The 24,254-nt window shown below is 37.2% G+C and overlaps 1 protein-coding gene across 3 annotated transcripts; it reads left to right on the top strand.

Moving 5' to 3' along the window:
* The first annotated feature begins 5,389 nt into the window (after positions 1-5,389).
* Positions 5,390-21,257, top strand: LOC110106817 (TBC1 domain family member 9B). 3 transcript variants are annotated; one of them, XM_020836847.2, is made up of 11 exons: positions 5,390-5,778; positions 5,897-5,966; positions 6,085-6,807; positions 6,894-7,052; positions 7,278-7,391; positions 19,954-20,012; positions 20,172-20,238; positions 20,410-20,461; positions 20,538-20,630; positions 20,853-20,943; positions 21,038-21,257. In XM_020836847.2, exons 1-11 carry the CDS (start codon positions 5,762-5,764, stop codon positions 21,111-21,113), a joined length of 1,521 nt encoding a protein of 506 aa, XP_020692506.1. In that variant the 5' UTR covers positions 5,390-5,761; the 3' UTR covers positions 21,114-21,257. The 3 variants fall into 3 exon arrangements, with proteins under 3 accessions (XP_020692506.1, XP_020692508.1, XP_020692507.1); XM_020836849.2 differs by having other exon boundaries at positions 20,538-20,635; positions 20,853-20,936; positions 21,038-21,177; XM_020836848.2 differs by having other exon boundaries at positions 20,538-20,635; positions 21,038-21,177.
* The last annotated feature ends 2,997 nt before the right edge of the window (positions 21,258-24,254 follow it).

The following is a 24,254-nucleotide window of genomic DNA, read 5'->3' as shown; positions in this document are numbered from 1 at the left end:
ATTAGAATCTGTGGATATTCGAATTCCATGTATGTTTAGTTGAGTAGGATTCAAATTCTTGGTATATCTGTAATTTCATTTTGCATGCCTCATAATACTCAAAAAATATCTTATTATTTATTTTTATAGAAAATATTATAGTTATTATTTTTAGGAGAAATATGTCTGAAATCTCATTTTAGGCCAAGCTACCTCTCTTGTATTCACAAGTTGCTTATTGAAGCCCATCACATCACCATATATATATATATATATTAGTTTGAATTGATTCTATTCAAATCTTAGCTCAAATATAATTCAAACATAGTTTACTCCAAAATAAGAGAAAAAGTTTAAAACAAAACTTCAAAAGAATAAAAAATCTTCATTTCAAAATTAAGTTGTTACACCCTTTCATGGGATTTAGAATAAAATCATAAGAATTCAAAGGTAGGATATAAAAAAATTCTAATTAGTGGAAATATTTGATATCAATAATTTGTGCCCACCAATAAAATCATTAGAGAATCTAACCCAAAACACATATCAAATATCAACCGAACTATAAATGAAATCAAGCTCTGCACTTAAGTTGATTTCATAATTTTAACCTTAAGCACCTCTCAAAGATAAACCTGAAGCCAGAACTTAAAAGCACTTCTAGAAGTTGCACAAATATTAACATGAAATTATATAGTAAAAGATGTGAGTTTACGAAAGAAAAAAACTCAATAGGTGATACCTCATAGAGTAAAACATAAATACAAGGCATTGGTATAAATATGAGAAAAAAAAGGACATGAGTGAAAAATAAACATTGTATAGCCGTAATTGCAACCAATGTGTAAAAGATGAGATTTTTGTTGTAGAATTTTATTGATAGTGCTTCTTTAACAACAAAGTTCATAAAGATTTATTTGTGCCAACTAGTAATCATTGCATTTAAATATTAAAAACATTCACTTACAAGCATGTTGTATTTTTACATACACTAATGGCTTTTTAATCATTTATCATTTTTTTTCTTTATATCAATGTATTTATGATTATAGTCGATTTACTACAATACCCAATTGGGAAATGCATGCACCAATCCTAAGAAAATTCAATGATTTCTTATAGAGGCATCACTCTGTGGACCCATTAGTCCACCTAGCCAATATTCAAAAATGTTTACTATAGACATTATATGCATCATACACTTAAGCAAGCACTATATAAATTATATATATATATATAGTAATAGTTCTTTATAATGGTTGTTACAAAAGTAACCCAATTACCTATTAACAAAATTCATGACCCATATAGGCAATAATTATTCTTAGCAAACAAAAGAATGTACTCTAAACTTCTAGAAATTTATGCAGTAAAATAACGCAGCAAAATAACTATCAAATCTTTTCAAAATGATCACTTAGGGTTGCTACGAATAAATAAGCATTTTAAATCATATTTTATCGACAATTAAACAATACAAACAAGTATCAAGGAATGCACCCTTAAAAAGATGCATAAGTTTGTCTTTTACTCAGTAAAGAGTTATAAATCAGTCTTAGATCACAAGTAACCCACCTTTTCAATCATATTTTGATCTTCTCAATCTAATATTGTGGTGTTCCTTGATTCAAAGGAATTTAAAGTGATCATATAGTCAATGCATTGCACATTAAAAAATCAAGTAATTACAACAATAAATAAAATGTGTTTTTGAAATAAATGATTCTACAATCTCTCTTCTACTTGTCAATGAATTATTTAATACTTTAAGTATCGAATATCATTGATATAGATTTTATGAAATCCCGAATACCATTTTTTAATATTCCTTCTTTTTAAAACCTTAAATCAATTTAACCATATAGATTTTATACTAACTAAATATTCATATAAAATCTCTCATAATCTCAAATAATCTTTGTAGATAAGACAAAAATTGTTATATTATTTGCTTATAATTATGTTATTTTATGCTTATAATCTTTTTCTTTTGTGTTGAAAATTATAAGAAAATTTAGAAAATTGAACAAGCACCGCAACGCCACAACGCCATAACTTAATACAATGCCACTCCTTAACACCACAACTAAGGACATATTAAAAATATGTTAGAGAGCTTAGCACCAAGGCACTATCTAGTTAGATCCGTAGTGCCAAATCGCCCAATGAAATAGTGGAAGATAGTTTGATCGATGTGCTGAAGCGACCATTGATGAATTGAAGTGACCATTAGTGAATTGATGCGTTGGTGAACACTAGTTTATGAAAAATGAAAAATTATAAATAGACACCTTATTCCTTATGAAAAAGAGAGTCCACTTAGAGGAGCCATTTGTAGTGCCGTTTTGCGAAAGTGTATGAGTGTGTGTGAGGTATAGTAGAGAGTGTGTAGCTTGTGTTTATTGTAACAATCTTGTATTAGTGAGGAGCAAAGCAAGCAAGCTAGGGAGTAAGCAAAGGATTCTTAAATTACTTTTGTGTCATTTTTCAACTTTACTTTCTCTTGTTTACATTTGTATCTAGTGTTTGTGCTTGTGAACTAGTTGTTTGATAAAAGGTTATTGTGTTTATTGTGTTGGTTGCTTGTTGCAAAGCCTCCATATTTAGCTTATCTATTTTTTTATATGCGATGAATCAAAAGGCATATATTGCTTAGAGTATTGTTTAATTGTTATCATACTCATGTTGTTTTTAACTTTTTCGCACTTCAATTGATTTATATATTTGTCGTGCATAGATTAAATTAAAATATAGTGTGCTCTATAGCCTCAATGGAGGATTAAAAGAGCAAGAAGGGAATTTAAAATATAGTCTGGCCATAACATAGACATATGGTGGCTAGGATTATGAGATCCTAAAGAGATAGTTTAATTAGAATTAGTGAAGATCCTTGCTATGTTTTATATATGAGCTCAACAGAGATGAGAACAATTGTTCTAATCCATAACAACCATAGGAATAACCCTCTATAATGCAAATATGTCCTTTTAAGGATTGGTAGGTTCAGATTTCATACACATTAGAAAACTTTTATTTTTGTATTTTGAAATTTTTTACTTTTAATTTTAAAACTTAATTTTTATAAGCTCACTATAAAAACATAACAATTCAGTAAACAGTAGTAAAGTGAACTTATAATACTCCTAGTGCTTCTTTATGGGATCAATAGTTTATTCATCACTTTATTACTTGATATGATAATGTACACTTGAGTTTTAAATAGGATTTACACCTTAGAAAAATTGAATTATCATTTGAAATCTGATTAGTGACTTTAAACATAAGTAAATCCAGGCAATTCTCATGACAAGAAGTTTTTTGCGCCGTTTTTAAGGAATATAAACTAGTGAAATTATTATCATGCTTTATATTTTGTATTGTTGAAATAATTATTAGTTTAACCTAATTTTCTTTTATCTGCTTAAAATTTCACTTGCTTGGCATTGATTTGATATCTGTTTAGCTGATATTGCTCAGTACTTTACATTTTCTATTATGATTGAAGAAACCCCTGAGAATGAGCAACCTAAACCGCATAGGGAATACAACAACCCTATAGTTGAGTGTATTCATCAAAGTATAAATAAACCAAATATATAAGTAAATAATTTTGAACTAAAACTTATCATTATCCAAATTGTGTAAAACTCTCAGTTTGGGGAAATACTTTTAGAAGACCCTATTTTTCACATAGCTATTTTCCAAGAAATCTATGCAACCTTTGAATATAATGGTGTAAGTGATGATACTTTTAGACTTAGGTTGTTTATATTTTCACTTAGGGATAAAGCTAAAATGTGTCTAAATTCATTACCTTTGGGCTTAATAACAAATTGTAATGAGCTAGCACATAAGTTCTTAGCTAAATATTTTCCACCATAAGAAAATGTCAAACTTAGAAAAGATATTACTTCTTTTATCCAATTAGATAGCGAGTTTATTTACGAATTGTGGGAAAGTTTTATAAAACATCTTAGGAAGTGTTGTCATCATGCCCTTCCTAACTAGTTAATACTTTAAACTTTTTATAATGGCCTAATAGGTCCCTTAGATCAATTATTGATGCAACTACTGGTGGTTCTCTTATATCAAAGCCCTTCAATGAGGCTTATGCTTTGATTGAAGAGATGTCTAACAAAAATTTTGATCATTTGGTCTGGTTATTAATCAAGATTTTTTCTTTCTGAATATGCAAAGGACTTAGGAGATGATATGAAGATTAGGCATTGGTTGCATATAGTTACTAAATATTATATCTAAGTTTCTACATTATAGATAATGTTCCCATGAAATATATGTTTGAATTTTGAATTGTTAAGAACAATTAATTGAAAATTACTGTTTGTTTTGTCTTTATTTCATGAACATGTGTGTCCACCATTTTTCATGTTATTTACTTATTTAGTTGCTATTTTTTAGTTGTTATTTACCAATTCTTTATCTAATTCATAACATTTTTAGAATATCACCTACTGGAGGAAGAGACCAGAAATTTTGGTCCAAAATGTGTACTTACTATTTCCTATTATGAAGAGATTGTGCAAAAATCTTAGGTATTCATTCATCCCACAATGCAATGTGGTAAAAACAAATTAGCTAATTTGGCCATCTTGTGCGGGAATCGGGAGCCGCGGGATGACCATACCATCTCGTGCAGAAACTTGGAGTCGCAAGGTATGTCGTTTCGACTTTGTGATTTTAAATTGTGTGTTTAAGTTTAATTGCTGAAATTGATATTTATTTTTGTTGAATTTGTGTTTTATATGTGATGAAATTGTAAGCGTTTTACTGAAATCAATCAAATGTGTAGAAATTAATTCTAATATTTGCTAACATCAATGTTAGATTGCTATATTATTATGCAAATTTTATTAATTTTTAATAATAATATTATTTTTTATGTCATCCAGTTCGTTGACCGATCCAATGTTTTGCAAGAGCCATAGAGGTAAGACCGTCAATAGGTCAAGCCAAGGAAATCTCACCAGAGCTCATAGCAGGTCAAAAGCTTGTTTGTAAGAGCATCAACAGGGGCGGATCCAGCTTCTTTTTTCAGGGTGGGCAAAAAAATTTTTTTTTTGTGGGGGATGGGTAAAGATGCTTAGGATTGATTAAATGAGGGCAAAAAAATTTTTTGAGAGGGGGCAAAATACCCAAAATATTTCAAAATATCCTCAACTAAATGGGGATCCGCCCATGAGCATCAACAAGTGTTGCCATAATGAGATAACATATGAGGGCATAGATATTTTTGATGATGAGATTAAGAATTTTATAGAGAATATTATTATTTGAATATTTTGTAAGTTATGAATGAAAATAATTAATTGATATGTAAAATATATAAATGCTAATATTTTGAGAGTAATTTTATAATTTATATCTAAAATAAAGACCGTTCTGTTCCACCAAAATCCGCCCTGAAGCTTGGATCCTCGTTTCGTTGGCGGCCGGAGAGCGACGGCGGTACGGTCAAGTAACTATTCCCAAGTCGCGAGCAATCGATTCTGCCTTCCGCTCCATTCTCGCTACATCCCTCATAAGTTCCTGTTCTGCGGTGCTTTGTCTGTCTCACTCCTAGTCGTTATCCGATCTACGGCCAAAGTAGCGCGCGCCGTGCGGTCTTCTTCCTTCGTTCTTGATCCCAAGTTTAGAAGGCCGTGTGGAGTTGACCAGAGGATCAGAGGCCGTTTTTGTATACGGTTTAAGGTCCGTGGCATATGCGTTTCGAGAATGTGGGCGATGGAGGGACCTAATATGCTGTAGTTGATTTAGATTTCTTATGGAAGTTGAGTCCAGGTAAAAATATAAGATTTTATTATTAGTTTTATCATTTTTTTTGGGATTTTAATTCCTTCCTTCGGATTGATTGTTGTATATGGTGGGATTCTCACAAAATTCTGATTGGTTTGATTAGGGATGCCTATGGGTTTGCGGTGAGGCCACAACACTTGCAAACATATCTTGAATATGCTAAAATCTACAAGGTAATGCTTTAGTCCCTCGCTTTTTTTCTTAAAAAAATTTTCTGGAGTCACGCTTAAAACAAACATATGCATTTTATTACTAATTGTTTGGACTGCTTTGTGATCATGATGATTTTAGGAGGAGGAGGAAGAGAGGTCCCAACGATGGAGAATCTTCTTGGAAAAGCTGGCTGAATCTGAAGTAATTTTGGCAGAGGAAAGTGGCCGCACAACACCTCCGTGTATTTTGGGAGAAGATGGTCATCCAGTCAATGTGGGAAAGGCTGATGATTCAGAAGGTCTTACAGGAAGGGATGACATAGATGAGAACCTTAGCAAAGATGAGGGCTCTAAAGAAAGTTTGAAGAGAGGTGATGGGATTGAAAAGGATGATAATAAATTAGAAGGTTTGGAAGAGAGTGTTGTCATCAAGGATAGTGATCAGACCAAGCTCAATACACCACAAGATTCAGAAGCTTTTCTTAGCTCTGCAGCAGATCCAGCGATGCTGTGTTTTTGGTCATCAAAAGATTTAATATGGGCTGACATCAGTCCTTACCTCAGCGCCGTTGAGCTAATGATGAGCTATCGAGTGAAGAGAAAGGCCTTACCAACCACCCAACAAAACCTTGGGAGGAGTAGCAACCACCAGGCTCCTATTGACGGGCCAACACCCATGAAAGGGATTTCAGGAGAAGATTCTGAAGAAGAGTTTTCAGGCATAGTTCAAGTTGGGCCTTCCAACAATGACGAAACGGCTAACATGGCAATCAATCAAGTTTCCGAGGAGCCTAAATTTCAGTGGAAAGAAGAGATAGCTTGTATGGTTCAGGGTGGGGTGCCGATGGGTCTTAGGGGAGAGGTGCATTGTGTAGAGTTATATTATTGAACTTCTTGCTAATTTGTAATGATTATCTGACCTCTGTCTATCGTTCTTTTTGGTAACAGCTATGGCAAGCTTTTGTTGGTGTGCGAGTGCGAAAGGTGGATGGATACTACCAGAGTCTTTTAGCTCCAAAAATGAGTTGTGGTGATAAGGAGCTTGAAGTCAATGGAGGCCAGTCGACAAAACCTCAAACTGAGAAATGGAAAGGGCAGATTGAGAAGGTCACTTCGTGAAAAGTTCATGATTTAGGCTTCATTTGGGACGGCTTTCTTACTGTTTGTTAAAATGGCTTTATAGTACAATTTTTTTAATTTTTGTACTAAAAAATCGTTTTAAGAAGCAAGAAGAAAGCCATCCCAAACGAAACCTTACACAATACAAGTTCTGTTGTATTTAGAATATCTATTTATGTGACTATTTTCAATCGCTATTTTTTAAACTTACAGGATTTGCCTAGAACATTTCCAGGGCATCCTGCGTTGAATGAGGATGGAAGAAATGCTTTGAGGCGATTACTAACTGCATATGCTCGACATAATCCATCAGTTGGCTATTGCCAGGTATTTTAGATTGATAACAGGGTAGTTGAGTATTTTGTATCTACCATGACTTCTTGAATGTCCATCCTTCTTCTTTGTTCTTAATGAATGACCAAAAGCTTCTAATAGAACATTACAGTTTACACTTAATTAAGTTTCATATTCTGTCTTCCAGTGATATTTTACCATTAATGATCCATTTCTTCTGGATATGAAAAATGAATGATTGCATCCTTCAAAGTCCACAGACTTGAATTTATTGGTCATTGTTTGTGCTCCTTAAATCATTGGTGCCATGTAAAAAGCTCGAGAAGTTGGTATGACTTCAAGCCTTTGACTGTGATGTTGAACAGGGTAAGCGGGCTCCAACATTAGGGATACGGTCATCATGTTTCAGCTAACTGATATACAAACCCTGTAATCGATATTTATTTATTTTCATAAATTCTTTGAAACTCCTTGTGACCTAATTGTTAGAGAGGTTGATTTTTTTCTTAAAGATGCATTTTATCTCAAGTATGAAACATTCATTAATCATCATGATGACTTGATTGAGCTTATACAAATTTGAATTCTCTGTTTATTCTCTGAGAGTGTTTTGAGGGTTTTTAATTCTAATTTGTATGACACTTTTAAGCAACTTATATTCCTTTTAATTTTGCATACCGCTTTTGAACCGGGTTTATTGGATCAAGTTTATTTGATGAGGTGGGCCATGCTACTTCTAATTTGAGCCTAATATTATATTCTAAAATGTTCCTGCGAGATAGGGTATTTTAAATATTTATTCAGCTCGATATCGTGCTGCATGCCGAGATCCATGAATAAATATTTAAGATTATCAATGCAAATATTCCTTCAAGGAAGATACAATGAATTCCTTTCAAAGTATACGCAGGTGATCTCTAGAAAGTTCAGGACACCATCTTTTCCAACGTGCTAAGGTTTGAAAGTCAAGAAAGAGATTTTTTGTGACTACACACTTTAACAAAGCAAGCCAGAACAGCTTGAAATCTTTCAACAGCCCGAAGCTTAAGATTCGAATGGGTGTAAAAGGTCGGATCCAACACGCCCAAATATGGCTGGATCGCTGGCAACTTTGTCTACTCAATACGCCATAAGAACATCCGTAGTAGCTGAACCCCCACTTCGTCAACCCGTCAGTAAGGACTGTAGGAAGTGCGAAGGTTAATCTGACTCGACAAATTCAAGTGATTGTAGTCTACCAAATTCTCCTAATTGACCGGAGAATCAAAGTTCCAATGAGAAGATAAGTCACGAACAATTACTAAATGTACGTAGGTTCTAAATCTTCAACCACAAAGGAGAACTCCAAATTTATCAACTTCAGTGAAATCAGCATTGGGAAGCACATTTCTCATGGCTCAAGTCTGAAGTCTGAATGGGTGTAAAAGGTCGGATCCAACAAGCCCAAATATGACGGGATTCCTGGCAACTCCATCTACTCAACACGCCATAAGAAAGGCCATAGTAGAGGAACCCCCATCTCAGCAACCAGAGGACGAAGGGCTATCAAATTTTAGCTCTCATGATCTGATCAACTCAAGTGACTCAGATTAAATTCTCCTCAAATGGTTAAGGATTAAGATATTATCTATATTTGATAGTATCGACCAGATTTAAAACTTGCAAATCCTTCAACAAATCCGTAAAGCACAAAGCGAGGATCGAAGGAATTCTTCTTTCAACAAGTCCGCCAAAGCACTAAGTAAAAGACCAAAGAAATCATCCCAAAGTTCACACATAGCATAAGGCTGAACTAAGAGGATTTCTTCATCAACAAGTCTGCCATGCACAAAGCTCTGGACTAATGACTTTTCGCCATCGACCTAATATAAATCTAAGGATTTAGGTCATGAGCATGCACTCCTTCATCAAGCCCGTCAAAGCAGAAAGCAAAGGGCAGAAGGTAAGCAAAATTCCTTGACAAGTCAATGAAGACAAGTTAGGTAACCCTTCATCAAGTCCGTCGCAGAAAGCACAGGACAGAAGGAAGCAAATTCTCAAATGTTAAGTAGGATTCGTCATCATTAAGTCCATTAGCACAAAGTGTCAGACTGATAACAGTTCCAAATGGTTCAATAAACTATTATAGCCGAATTAAAAAATTGCAAATTTGACACTTGGGTCAATACACAAATATATATGCGAAGAGAGTACAAGAAAGAGAATAAATATACATAAAGATAGTTATATAATCTCCAACAAAGAGCAATGCGAAATTACGATTAGAGTAATCGATTTTGTAGATCTTGAAGCTGCGACATCACCTCGGCAAGGGTCTGATGTTCGGTCTCAGCAACATGCAATTCTTCCGCAGTCCGAGTAAGTGCAGCCTCGGCATCTTGCATAGCGCGGTGGCAAATCTGATAACGATTACACTCCCTCTCGATTACTCGTGCTTGCACTTTTTGTTTTTCTTGAAGGTCAACATTGCAGGACATTGAATTACTGATCTCCCTCCAGAGATTCTTTATCTTCGAAGAAAGTTTGTCTACTTCAGCTGAAGTACTGACAGATCTCTCATTATATCGTCTCATAGCATCAACACTCCTTGTGAACTTATCATGGGCAGCATCAGCAATTTCTCGGCAAATTCTAACCTTCTCGTGAAGATCATGTAATGAGACCCTGGTTCGTATGATTGACAGAGACTTCAATCGTCGGACATAAAACTCAGCCTCACGGCACAACCCTTCCTAGAACATCATATCATATTCTTCCATTCCAATCTGTGATAAAACACCTAAGGTAGCATTGACAGTGTTCATAAATTGATCCAATGATTCAGGCAAGCCTGGGTTCAATTTGGCAATCACTTCACGTATGGATTGCATGCTTTGATTGCGCATATCTATATTCCTTGTGTCGGGGAATCGTGGAATGTTACAGAATATTTTTGATTGGTAATTTGCTTGTTCTGGCACTATAGAAGAATGATGGAAGAAATTCATAAAAAAAGAGATAAGAGAAAGTAAAAAAGGGGGGCGAAAGATAGATGACATAATAAAAAATGAATGAGTTTGTACCTGTGCTAGATTCCACAAAGTATGCTGGTGGGTTATTAATGAAAGGGCTTCAACCACTGGAGCCTACTCAAAAAAAGGCTGAGTATACTCTAGCACACTGGACCCTGCAGCAGGTGGTGACTCCCTTACTGTAGATGTTTCCCCTGGTCAATATGATGAGAGGGGGTCTGTTGGAAAGAGTGTCTCCATGAAAGAAGACCCCGCTTCAGGTGTAGGGGAGGGTATGCACATGCTGGAAAAGCCCCCTTCATAATCATCAGAAGGAATGTGCCTGACATCCACAGACATTCGATAAAAGTCAAAAGGTACTTCATCATGGGGTAACAACTGTTGTGGTAAAGGGCTCGCTGTCCAATCTGCTGAAGCACGCGGAGGCTCCATAGGGCGAGAACGTACACGACGACGTCCAGATGAAGGGACATTGGCATAGCTCGGAGAGGGTTCCCTTGCTCGTACTCATGAGGGGGAAGATGCAATCCCCTCGGTGGTATGTTGATCACTCTGCCCGCCTGCACTCAAATTAAGAGAGAAAAGATGGGTAAAAAAAGAATGAAAATGATAAAAAGTATATATACCTTCATTGGTTCCCTCTTGTATCGAGCCTCTTCGAGACCTTTGACCCCGAGGAGCCCCTAATGAGCGCACTCGTCATTCGTATTTTCGAGCTTCGTGCTCCATAAAGGGTGCATACGATAATTTCACCCAAATCAATCGAGTGTAGCTGACTCCGGTAAGGCTGCCGGGGGGTGCTATACGAAATCTACTATCTGTGCCAAGCCTAAACAAATGAATCCACATAAGTGAGGCGGCGTACATGCGGGTTTCTGCGGGTATTATATTCAACTCGCTAACATTCGTGATACCAGGAAGAAGCGGCAAACCCTCATACGCGGTAGCTTGCGAAAGGCCGAATTGTCTGACTGTCCTATTAGGTTGATACTTTTCCAAAATCACCGATTGCTCGTAGCGATAACACAAACATCCAGGTCGCATGCTAATGAAATATTCAGCAACCAGTAAAGAGCGCCCTTTAAAAAGTAAGGTATACCTACCGTGGCGATCAGTGTCATTGAAGATGTTTGCTCCCATCAAATTACTTGGTAGACTGCCAAGCTCTGATTGATGCACTAAGCGAAAACGGTCTGCGACGAGGTGTGGTGCAAAAAAGAATAATCGCACGCGCTCCTGCTCCAGTGTGGACGAGGCTCTTAAAAGTTGCATAACTATTGCGTACCCCTTATATGAGAAGTAAGAGAGATATTCCAGACAGCTAAATGCTCCCTGGATGTGAATATGAACCCAAGCGTAAATATATTGCCAAGGGAGGGTTGTATCATTCCCATCAAGTGTAGGGTTCTCTGAGACAGCTCTGAATGTTCTGAAAATTTTATTGAGAACTACGGGGGCAAGAGAAATACACTCTCCATGTGATAAGAGACTGGCCGCCAGTAAAGCATTGCATCGAATAACGCCTCTCTTAGCAAGGAGGACAAATGTGCACAACCAGCAAACTAAAAATCCAACGAGAAATAACTCTTCGCTCATACTTGAAAGAGCGGGAGACATGTACCCTACGTCAGTGGAAGGTTCATCAAGGTCTTCTGATAGGGCGTTGACGTACTCCACGCCTAGTTCAAAAGGATCTTGTATAGGAACGGTGATTTGATTAAGTTCCTCCCTAATTAAACTGTGAATCCAGATGTCTAAAGGGATAGTGGCCCGTGAATGCCTCGATAGCTTGTCTTCTTTACAAACTCGCCGATAATGGCTCAATGCAGTAGGAAGGATTGTTAGCAAAATCAGTTCTCCCCTCCTATTTCTGTTGGGGCAAAGTCGCCTACGGAATATCTCCTCATCTGGAGGAATGCATTCTTTATATCGACGTCTAAAGATCGGCAAATCAGAGACAGCCTGCAGCTCCCATAGTGTCTTTGTCAACTCCTTGGAGCCCATCGAACAAGTGTTAGTTGTCAGGTCCCAAAATTCTATCACTCCCTTTATCTAGGAGTGGGGAATATTCTCGAAGCTGAACATTGAAGCATATATAACTTCGTATATCCCCGCCATTTTCAAAATAGTTTTATGGGCTCTTAAGACGTACCTTGCCCAAGATACATACCCACGTGCAGGTCTAGAGAGTTGTCCCACTGGAGAATCTCTAGGCCACTCATGTGTAGCTGATTGTAATTGTCGGTGACTCAATAGTTTTGATTGTCCAACTTTCTCAACGACATCGGCGGTCAGCTCCAGAATCGCCGCCGATATCATTGAGAAAGTTGGACAATCAAAACTATTGAGTCACCGACAATTACAACCAGCTACATATGAGTGACCTAGAGATTCTCCAGTGGGACAACTCTCTAGACCTGCACGTAGGTATGCATCTTCGGCAGGGTAAGTTTTAAGAGCCTATAAAACTGTTTTGAAAAGGGCGGGTATATACGAAGCTATATATACTTCAATATTCAGCTTCGAGAATATTCCCCACTCCTGGATAAAGGGGGTGATAGAATTTTGGGACCCGACAACTAACACTTGTTGGATGGGCTCCGAGGAGCTGACAATGACACTATGGGAGCTGCAGGTTGTCTCTGGTTTGCCAATCTTTGGATGTCGATATGAAGAATGCATTCCTCCAGATGAGGAGCTATTCCGTAGACGACTTTCCCCCAGCAGGAATAGGAGGAGAAAACTAATTTTGCCAACAATCCTTCCTACTGCATTGAGCCATTATTGGCAGGTTTGTAAAGAACCCAAGCTATCGAGGTGTTCCCGGGCCACTATCCCTTTAGACATCTGGATTCGCAGTTTCATTAGGGAGGAGGAACTCAGTTAAATCACCGCTCTTATACATGATCCTTTTGAACTAGGCGTGGAGTACGTTGACGCCCTATCAGAAGATCTTGCTGAACCTTGCACTGATGTAGGGTACACCTGTCCCGCTCTTTCAGGTATGAGCAAAGAGTTATTTTTCATTGAATTTTTGGTTTGCTGGTTGTGCACATTTGTCCTCCCTGTTAAGGGAGACGCTATTCGATGCAATGCTTTACTGGCGGCCAGTCTCTTATCACTTGGAGAGCGTACTTCTCTTGCCCCCGTAGTTCTCAATAAAATTTTCAGAACATTCAGAATTATCTCAGAGAACCTTATACTTGATGGGCATGATAAAACCCTCTATTGGCAATATATTTACGCTTGGGTTCACATTCACATCTAGGGAGCATTTAGATGTTTAGAATATCCCTGTTCTCATATAAGGGGTACCCAATAGTTATGCAACTTTTAAGAGCCTCGTTCACACTGGAGCAGGAGCGCGTACGATTATTCTTTTTCGCACCACACCTCGTTGCAGACCTTTTTCGCTTAGTGCATCAACCAGAGCTTGGCAGTCTACCAAGTATTTTGATGGGAGCAGACATTGTCGATGACACTGATTGCCACGGCAGGTATACCTTACTTTTTAAAGGGTACTCTTTACTGGTTGTTGAATATTTCATTAACATGTGACCTGGATGATTGTGTTATCACTACGGGCAATCGGTGATTTTGGAAAGGTATCAACCCAATATGACAGCCAGACAATTCGGCCTTTCGCAAGCTACTGCGTATGAGGGTTTGTCGCTTCTTCCTGGTATTACGGATGTTAGCGGGTTGAATATAGTACCCGCAGAAACCCGCATGTACGTTGCCTCACTGATGTGGATTCATTTGCTTAGGCTTGACACATGTAGTAGATTTCGTATAGCACCCCCGACAGCCTTACCGGAGTCAGCTACACTCGATTGACTTGGGTGAAATTATCGTACGCACCCTTTATGGAGCACGGAGCTCGAAAATACGAACGACGGCTGCGCTCATTAGAGGCTCCTCGGGGTCAAAGGTCTCGAAGAGGCTCGACACAAGAGGGAACCAATGAAGGTATATATACTTTTTATAATTTTTATTCTTTTTTTTAACACTTCTTTCCTCTCTTAATTTGAGTGCAGGCGGGCAGAGCGATCGACATACCACCGGGGGGATTACATCTTCCCCCTCACGAGTGCGAGCAAGGGAACCCTCTCCGAGCTATGCCAATGTCCCTTCATCTGTACGTCGTCGTGTACGTTCTCGCCCTATGGAGCCTCCGCGTGCTTCAGCAGATTTGACATCGAGCCCTTTACCACAATAGTTGTTACCCCAGGATGAAGTACCTTTTGACTTTTATCGAATGTTTGTGGATGCCATACACATTTCTTTTGATGATTATGAAGAGGGATTTTCTAGCATGCGCATACCCTCCCCTATACCTGAAGCAGGGTCTTCTTTCGTGGAGCCACTCTTTCCAACAGACCCCTTCTCGTCATATTGACCAGGGGTATACTCCTACTTTTTTTGAGCTGGCTCTAGTGGTTGAAACCCCTTTCATTAATAACCCATCAGCATATTTTGTGGAATTTAACACAGGTACGGACTCATTCATTTTTTGTTATGTCATCTATCGTTCGCCCCCCTTTTTTACTTTCCATTATATCTTTTTTTTTATGAATTTCTTCCATCATCATTTTATAGTGTCAGAAGGAGCAGATTACCAATTAGAAATATTCTGTCACATTCCACGATTCCCTGACACAAGGAATATAGACATGCGAGATCAAAGCATGCAGTTCTTACATGAAGTGATTTCCAGATTGAACCCAGGCTCGCCTGAATCATTGGATCAATTTATGAACACTATCAACGCTACCTTGGATGTTTTATCACAGATTGAAATGGAAGAAGATATAATGTTCCGGGAAAGGTTGTGCCGTGAGGCAGTTTTATGTCCGACGATTGAAGTCTCTGTCAATCATACGAACCAGGGTCTCATTACATGATCTTCGTTAGAAGGTTAGAATTTGCCGAGAAATTGCTGATGCTGCCCATTATAACTTCACAAGGAGTGCTGATGCTATAAGACGATATAACAAGAGATTTGCCAGTACTTCAGCTTAAGTGGACAAACTTTCTTCAAAGATAAAGAATCTCTGGAGGGAGATCAATAATTCAATGTCCTGCAAGGTTGACCTTCAAGAGAAACAAAAAGTGCAAGCACGAGTAATAGAGAGGGAGCGTAATCGTTATCAGATTTGCCATCGCACTATGCAAGATGCTGAGGCTGCACTTACTCGGGCTGCGGAAGAATTGCATGTTGCTGAGACCGAACATCAAACCCTTGCCGAGGTTATGTCGCATCTTCAAGATCTACAGAATCGATTACTCTAATTGTAATTTGATATTGTTCTTTGTTGGAGATTATGTAACCATATTTATGTATCTTTATTCTCTTTCTTGTACTCTCTTCACATATATATTTGTGTATTGACCCAAGTGTCAAATTTGTAATTTTTTTAGCTCGGCTATAATAGCTTATTGAACCAGTTGGGATTGTTATCAGTCTGACACTTTATGCTAATGGACTTAATGATGACGAATCCTACTTAACATTTGAGAATTTGCTTCCTTCTGTCTTGTGCTTTCTGCGACGGACTTGATGAAGGGTTACCTGATTTGTTTTCATTAACTTGTCAAAGAATTTGCTTACCTTCTCCTCTTTGCTTTCTGCTTTGACTAGCTTGATAAAGGAGTGCACGCCCATGACCCAAATCCTTAGATTTATATTAGGTCGATGGCGAAAAATCATCAATCCAGAGCTTTGTGTATGACAGACTTTTTGATGACGAAATCCTCCTAGTTCAGCCTTATGCTATGTGTGAACTTTGGGATGATTTCGTCGGTCATTTTCTTAGTGCTTTGGCGGACTTGTTGAAGAAGAATTCCTTCGATCATCGCTTTGTGCTTTACGAATTTGTTGAAGGATTTGCAAGTTTTGGATCTGGTTGATACTATCAAATGTAGGTAGTATCTTAATCCTTAACCATTTGAGTAGAATTTAATCTGAGTCAATTGAGTTCATCAAATCATGAGAGATAGGATTTGATAGCTCTTCATCCTCTGGTTGTTGAGATGGGTGTTCCTCTACTACGGTCTTTCTTATAGCGTGTTGAGTAGATGGAGTTGTCAGGAATCCGGCCATATTTGAACTTGTTGGATCCGACCTTTTACACCCATTCAGGCTTCAGACTTGAGCCATGAGAAATGTGCTTCCCAATGCTGATTTCACTGAAGTTGGTAGATTTGGAGTTCTTCTTTGTAGTTTAAGATTTAGAACCTACGTATATTTAATAATTGTTTGTAACTTATCTTCTGATTGGAACTTTGATTCTCCGGTCTATTAGGATAATTTAATAGACTATAATCACTTGAACTTGTCGAGTCAGATTAGCCTTTGCACTTCCTACAGTCCTTACTGATGGGTTGACGAAGTGGGGGTTCCGTTACTACGGTTATATTTGTGCGTGTTGGATCTGATCTTTTATACCCATTCGAACCTTAAACTTCGGACTGTTGAAAGATTTCAAGCTGTTCTGACTTGCTTTGTTGAAGTGTGTAGTCACAAAAAATCTCTTTCTTGACTTTTAAACCTTAGTACGTTGGAAAAGATGTTGTCTCGAACTTTCGAGAGATCAACTGCGTATACTTTGAAAAGAATTCATTGTATTTTCCTTGAACGAATATTTGCATTGATAATCTTAAATATTTATTCAGGGATCTTGGCATGCAGCACGATGTTGACCCGAATAAATATTTAAAATGCTCTATCTCGCAGAAACATTTTAGAATAGAATAAATTTGGAATTTTTATATTTTAAATATTTATTTGGGGATCTCGGCATATAGCACAATGTCAATCCAAATAAATATTTAAAATGCCCCATGTTCATAGGGAAATTTCATATAAATATTGTACTTCAAGATTTTAAATATTTATTCAGGGATTTCTGCACGCAGTGCGATATCGACCCGAATAAATATTTAAAATGCCTCCAGTCTTATGGGGAATTCTTGTGGGTTATTTGAAATGCATTCTTGTGACACAAGAGAATTTCAAAATGTAAAACATATATGCTAACAAACATGTGTAAAATACACAGTGCATTAAAGAAAATATTTTTTTGGATAATTTTATGCGAAATACTTCTTTAGATATCGACCATTGATCGGCGGCATGAGTTTCTGACCGTGTAGGTCGATAAGTTGATAAACTCCTCCTTGATATACCTTCTCGATGACAAAGGTGCCTTCCCAATTGGATACGAATTTGCCACCTATTTTTCGATGTGGAATGATTGGTCTTCTCAACACCAGAACCTACTCTCCTTCTTGAAATGCTCGATGGCGCATCATCCGATCAAATGATTTTGCCATCCTTTCTCGTTAGATCTCCAAGTTCTGTTGGGCTTGCAGTCTAATCTCGTCGAGTGCATCAAGTTCCTTCATTCTCAGGCGAGCATTTTGCTCATAGGTTAGATCGTACTGAATTGCCACTCGAAGTGACGGCAGTTCAATCTCTAGTGACAACACTGCTTCAACTCCGAATACGAGTGAATAAGGAGTGGCTTTGGTTGGTGTTTTGTAAGTTGTACGATATGCCCATAGAGCTTCTGCCCTCTTCGTATGCTACTCCCTTTTGTTCTTGGTGAGGATTTTCTTCAATATTTTCAGTAGCATCTTGTTAAAGGCTTCTGCCAAGCCATTTGCTCTTGGTTACCATTTTTCTTTCCAAAATCTATCATGTTCTTTTTATTCATCCACATTTATAGTTCAACTTATCCTCTCAATTGTACATGCGTAAAACATTTTGAGTCTATTTTTCGTAGGCTTGTCTTTCCATAAGTGCAACAACCGCTTTTTCTAATTTAATAATTCAAATTTTTATTCTTCCTTATTTTACTATGCATCCTTATTTTCTAATTTCTATTGTACTGATTTTTAAGGGGCATGTATGATCCAAAATTTTGATCATCCACCAAAACTTCTACGTATAAACTTTATGCTTTTAAGTAACTATCACTTTACAATTTGTTACATAAAAAGGGTTATATATATAATGATTTATCAACATACCAATTTTTTTGTTAAATTCTATGATGCACCTCAAAGAGGCGTACAGTGTCCGACACGTGTTTGATACGTCTTTGACATGTCTCGGACACGTTAAAAACGTATCTAATTAAAAATATTAAATACAAATTGGATACACCTGTCCGACACTTGTGCCTTAAATATTTCATGAAATTTTAAAGAAAATATAATTTCTTGTATTAAAAATTTTTATATATTTAAAATAGAAAATTTTAATTTTTATTTCATATCCACAACACAAAATCAATCGTCCACACTCAATACCTCATTCATCGAATATTCTCATTTTCATTTCTCTTTGGCTGTTCGTGACTTTGGTTTCACAACAATGCTCAATGTCATCTCAACATTAACTTCTAATGTCGTTACAACATTGACATTTCAAAACCATCTCAATATCAAAGTTTGACATTGTCTTGACATTGATGCTTGACGCTAGCAATTTCTACACCTACAACTTAACAACTCATCTTTGTCCAAGGTCGTGTTAGCATCGACGACAAACGCCCTTTCAACATTAACGACAGACACCCTCTTGATATAGATGCCCAATACTTATTGCATAACATCGATGCCCTACTCTCGACAGTATTGTTGCCTCCTCTCTTGATGCCTCATGCACAATATCGACGCCCAACTTTCGACATCCTAATATTACTTATTTTAAGCACAAATTCTAGTTAAATGACTTATTATTTTTAAATTATTTTAATATTATACTTATTCAATTTTGATATACTATTTTTAAATTATAAAATTATAATACCGTGTCTAACCCGTACATGTGTCTTATATTTTTAATAATTGAGGCGTCCCTTGTCCGTTTTGTGTCGTCGTGTCCGTGTTTGTGCATCATAGGTTAAGTTAAGTTTGAAGTCAAATAAGAAAATTTATGAGTCTAAACTTTTTGTGTTTAGCTATATTGGCCATGTCTGCACTATGGATGTTAACTATGTTAACTTTTGCTCAAAAATATATATTTTTTAATTTGTTTGTAGCTATGAATCATTTCTGCAATCTGGCTTAATCTCTGTAACTGTTGATGATATGATTGTATTGTTTTTATGTGCTTCAATTTTTATGCTTTTATAATATATCATGCAACTATTTTTTCTTGCAAATATAGTTTTTGTGCATATATATATATATATAAAGAGAGATAGACTAATAACCTTTTAGAAAGATGATTTGCAATCTCCTTGCTTATCATCGATCAAGATATATGAATGATGTATGATGTGCAAGGAAAATAGACTCTATCCTTCTAAAAGGATCGTTCACTCTCTCTCTCTCTCTCTCTCTCCCTCTCTTTATATATATATATATATATATTAATAACCTTTTTGAAAGATAGTGCTCATTCTCCTTGCATATATCATCCATCAGGATATGTAAATGATGTGCAAGGAGAATAGACTTTTTTTCTTTAAAAGGGACAGCTCTCTCTCTCTCTCTCTCTCTCTCTCTCTATTCTATAATTGTATTTGTAGCTATAACCTTTTTCTCTTTGTATGTATAATGAATGTTAACAGGCTATGAATTTCTTCGCTGGTTTGTTACTCTTGCTAATGCCCGAGGAAAATGCATTCTGGTAGGTCCCAAGTACCCAAACCAACTACCCCGGTAATTGCTTGAGATGAATGATTAGTTAAGCATTTGAATTTCATGATCAAAGTAAATGTGTCACTCTAACGAATCCTTGGTAATAGATTCTGTATTATTATTTCTAAGCTTTGATAGCATCCATCAGGACTTTATTGGGTATTATGGATGATTATTTTGAAGGATACTACTCTGAGGAAATGATTGAATCTCAGGTAGTTCTTTTTACTGTTTGGATCAATTTTATAAATGACATTCATGTTGCATTCTGTTTTCTTCTTTAGAAATGGCTCTCTTGTTGTGGCTATATTACAACCAGATGAATGAATATTTTTAGCGTGTTTTTCTCAAATTAAAGCATCTTCTTATTGAAGCCTTTTTTTCAGGTTGATCAGCTTGTTTTCGAGGATATAATTCATGAAAAGTTCCCAAAGTTAGGTTGGTACTTTACATAACATTGTTTTTAATCTCATAAAAGTGTATTGCTGTTAGATCATTTATCTTCTATCTGCAGCTAAGCATTTCGACTACCTGGGGGTGCAAGTTGCATGGGTCACTGGACCTTGGTTCCTTTCAATTTTTTTGAATGTGATTCCCTGGGAAAGTGGTCAGGTTTTACCTTTTTCATAAATCAGTTTTTTTTTTAAAGACCTGCTGCATATGCCTTAATCATTGTATCCACTGATAATTATAATATTCCATCAAAATTCCAGTTAATATTGGTTACTACTTTTTCAGTGGCTATTTTTTCTTACATTTCAAGGCTGTAAGGTATAATTATGTTATTACAAATAGTTGTATCTTATTTGATATGGGTTTATAACTCCAGCTCTTCGCGTTTGGGATGTTCTTCTTTTTGATGGAAATCGTGTGATGTTATTCCATACTGCCCTTGCATTGTTGGAGTTATATGGTATTGGGTAAATCCCTCTCAATTTTTGGGCCTACATTTGTATTCTACTCTTAATCAGTTATTATAGTTAAACTATTGTACCTTTTGCATTTGCTTTATAGGTTCCGCATTGGTGACTACAAAGGATGCAGGAGATGCAATAACGTTACTTCAATCACTTGCTGGTTCAACTTTTGACAGCAGTCAGCTTGTCTTGACAGCTTGCATGGGTTATCAAGCTGTTAATGAAGTAAAATTGCAGGAGCTTAGGGAGAAATATAGGCCTCAAGTTGTCCGTGCCATGAAAGAACGGTCAAGAGATCTCAAAGATTCTAGATGTTTAGCTTCTCAGCTATATAGCTTTAAATATGATCTTGGTTCACTACCTCTTGAAATAAAATCAACTGAACAATCACGTGACCGACTTACAGTTGGTAATGAACCTTCAAATTTGGAAGGATTCCGTAATGGCGATGCTGTGTTGGATCTCAAGAAGCAGGTAAAATTTATGTTATTTTACAATGCGTATAATTACTATGTGGACAGTGAAATGACTAGATGATGTAGGACTACAATGCTTAAAGTGTATGATAAGAACTTGCATGATTTCTTAATAAAAACAATTATGATTATGACTATTATCAAATTAAAACGATCAAATAAAACATAAGATCGTTCACTTCCGTTTAGGCTAAGTTGCACAATAAGCGCTTGAGTTATCAAAACAACAAAAGAGAATCAACAACTTGCAAATGGAATAGCTTTATATAAAAATTCCTAATCTAACAATAAGATTAGAAGCAAATAAGGTGCAATCAATCCCTACGTTTATTATGCTCGGCAGAGTTTGGCGAGCAAGATCTTCCTGAATCTATCAAATCACAAGAACGAGTTAGACAATGAAAATACACGAAAAGGAATATCGGTAAACCCTTATCATGGTTGTGTTGCGATCCTCCACTGAACTGTGCCAAGTTGTTCTTCAATAGCCTCGACCAGGGTGTCGAGGATGCGCTCTACGTACTCGTTTACGGTGTTGTCGATACGCAGGTTGACGTCGAAAATGGTCGAGTGAAGAATGCAAACAAGTCATTGTTCTTCGTAGGCGAGACCGTTATCAAGATCCGGATCGGCCATGCATGTCCTTTGAGGTTGAGATGTTGGCGACGATCGTTGAGGCTTCCCTTGAAGACCCCTCTTGAGATGGAGGAGGTAAGCTAGGGAAATCAAGAGGTGAAAGGGAAAAGAGGTGGCCGGCCAAGGATGAGAGCAAGGTAAAGGGTTTTGGCTCAGATTTTGGGAGAGGAGATGGAGGGAATTTTTTTAATTCAACACTTCCTAATTATTCTCTTAATTGAAAATAATTAAAGGAAGAGAGAAAGGGCAAGAGGGGGGCGGCGGCAATGGGAGAGAGGAAGGGCTAATTTAATTCCATTAGGAGGGACTCCCTTTTGGAAAGAAATTAATTGGATGGGAGCATGGGGATTTCGGCCTAGGAGGGATTTGAGTTTTGGAATTATTTCCAAAGTAGCGAATTGGGTTTAGAAAAGAATTCCTATTCCAATCACATTGGGGGGCCGGCGACAATAATGGGGGAATATGGATTAAAGGCAAGTGTTTAATGCTTGCTTAAAATAGGGAACTTAAATTAGGGAAGGGAAATTAAATCCCCTTTAATCAAATATTGATTTGATGATGTGTTTTAAAACTTTCTTAAAATAGATTTTGTATTTTAGGAAAGATTTTGAATTTCAAATCACTTGGATTTGAATTCAAAATTCTTCCTAAGTTGTCCAATCTAAATTAGGAAATAAGAAAGAAAAAAAGGGGGGGGACTCAAAGGGGCCGGCGGCTAGGGTGGAGGTGGCTGTCAGTCTTGGTAGTGGGGATGGGGTCGGTTGGGTGAAAAAGGAGGGGGAATCGGTGAGGGAGGGGGAGGGGAGCTGGGGAGGGGAGCTTGACCGCGGGTGGGGAGAAATGAAGTTGGGCCTGCAATGGTGATGTAAGCAAGCTATACCCCCTCATGCAGCCACATGATGCTTCAATTCATTGCCTTGTTTGCTTGTTTCCTTTGACTATGTGGGCATTTATTTATGGGCTGTTATCACCTTATTGGGCTTGGCCCATTTTTCTCTAAAATGCCTTGGCTTTTGAGTTCGGATATAGTTATTAGTGGCTTTTAGAATTCTGCTGAATTCCAATGCTGTATTCGGTTCAGTTCTGCTGAAATTTTCTGGTTGTTTGGTTCGTACACTGTCCATTCCCCTTTACATGCTATTTTCCATGTTGAATGGCTTCTATTGGCTGCTAATGGGCGGCACATTTATGGGCTGTTTGGGTTTATTTCCTCCTATAAATAGGGGTTAATTGCTGCTGCTAGGGGATGAAAAAAATGGTATTTTTGGACATGAAAAACTGATGGTTTTTCTTGGAAGTTTTTCTTGGAAAAGCTTGAGAGCTTGTTATATTTCTTCTTCAATTTCTCGGGAAAGCTTGCGAGCTTCTCCACTCTTCGTCTCGGCTTATAATCTTGTTCTTCTCTCGTCAAGTTTCGACGTCACCTGTATCCTTCTTCTCGACGAATGAAAGCAAGTTTATGTTAATGTTTGTGTCGTTTGTAAGCGTTCAAGTTTGTAAGCCCACAGGATTTCCAAAGCAAACCCGCAGGTTATAGCTTCCAAAAATAACTTATAACTTATCATTCAACTTCTTTCAAACATTACAAGTCCCCCATATATATAGGTATGAAAGGGAATACAAAGAGACACTAACATTAATTTTAACACAAGAAACTAAGCATCAAAAGCATTAAACCCAAATGCTTTTCACGCAAAAACAGCCCAAGCCAAGAAACCGAAGAGGTAGCCGCGGGAGCCAAGGAGGTCGAGCAGGAACCAAGGGGGCACAGTCACGGGAGGGAGCACAGGCACGGGAAACCAGCAGCCGGCCGGAATCCAAGGGGGAAATGCAATGAAACCATGGAGGAAACCAAGGAGTCATGCAATGGGAATACAAAACATCTATCTTGGGATTCCAAAAGCCCTTTTTCGAACCCCAAGAGACATCATAAAAGAAGACTTTAAAACTTTAAATAACATTTAATAAAAAGTGAGATAATAAATGAACTAAAATGTTAGCTAATAATGAGCTAACCCTTAGTTCAATAAGTGAACTAAAGACCAGCTCATGAATGAGCTAAAATTCTAGCTCAATTTTGATTGAGCTAGTAGACTCAAGGGAAGCCAAAATTCATATTATTTTGGACATGAGTTGACCCCCCTTTGGTCTAATCAGATTCTGCCCCTTCTTGAAGTATCTCCAGCTCCCTGATGAGTTGGT

The sequence above is a fragment of the Dendrobium catenatum genome, unplaced genomic scaffold, assembly GCF_001605985.2.
Source record: "Dendrobium catenatum unplaced genomic scaffold, ASM160598v2 fragScaff_scaffold_106, whole genome shotgun sequence".
NCBI classification, from domain to species: Eukaryota; Viridiplantae; Streptophyta; class Magnoliopsida; order Asparagales; family Orchidaceae; genus Dendrobium; species Dendrobium catenatum.
The sequence above is the reverse complement of the archived record's forward strand: the minus strand, read 5'-3'. Positions and strand labels throughout refer to the sequence as shown.

Bases quoted from the DNA above. Each gene is read 5' to 3' on its own strand.
- LOC110106817 (XM_020836847.2), top strand. The intron at 7,392-19,953 runs GTATTTTAGATT...GAATGTTAACAG, and splicing joins CATCAGTTGGCTATTGCCAG to GCTATGAATTTCTTCGCTGG. The intron at 20,239-20,409 runs GTAGTTCTTTTT...CCTTTTTTTCAG, and splicing joins AGGAAATGATTGAATCTCAG to GTTGATCAGCTTGTTTTCGA.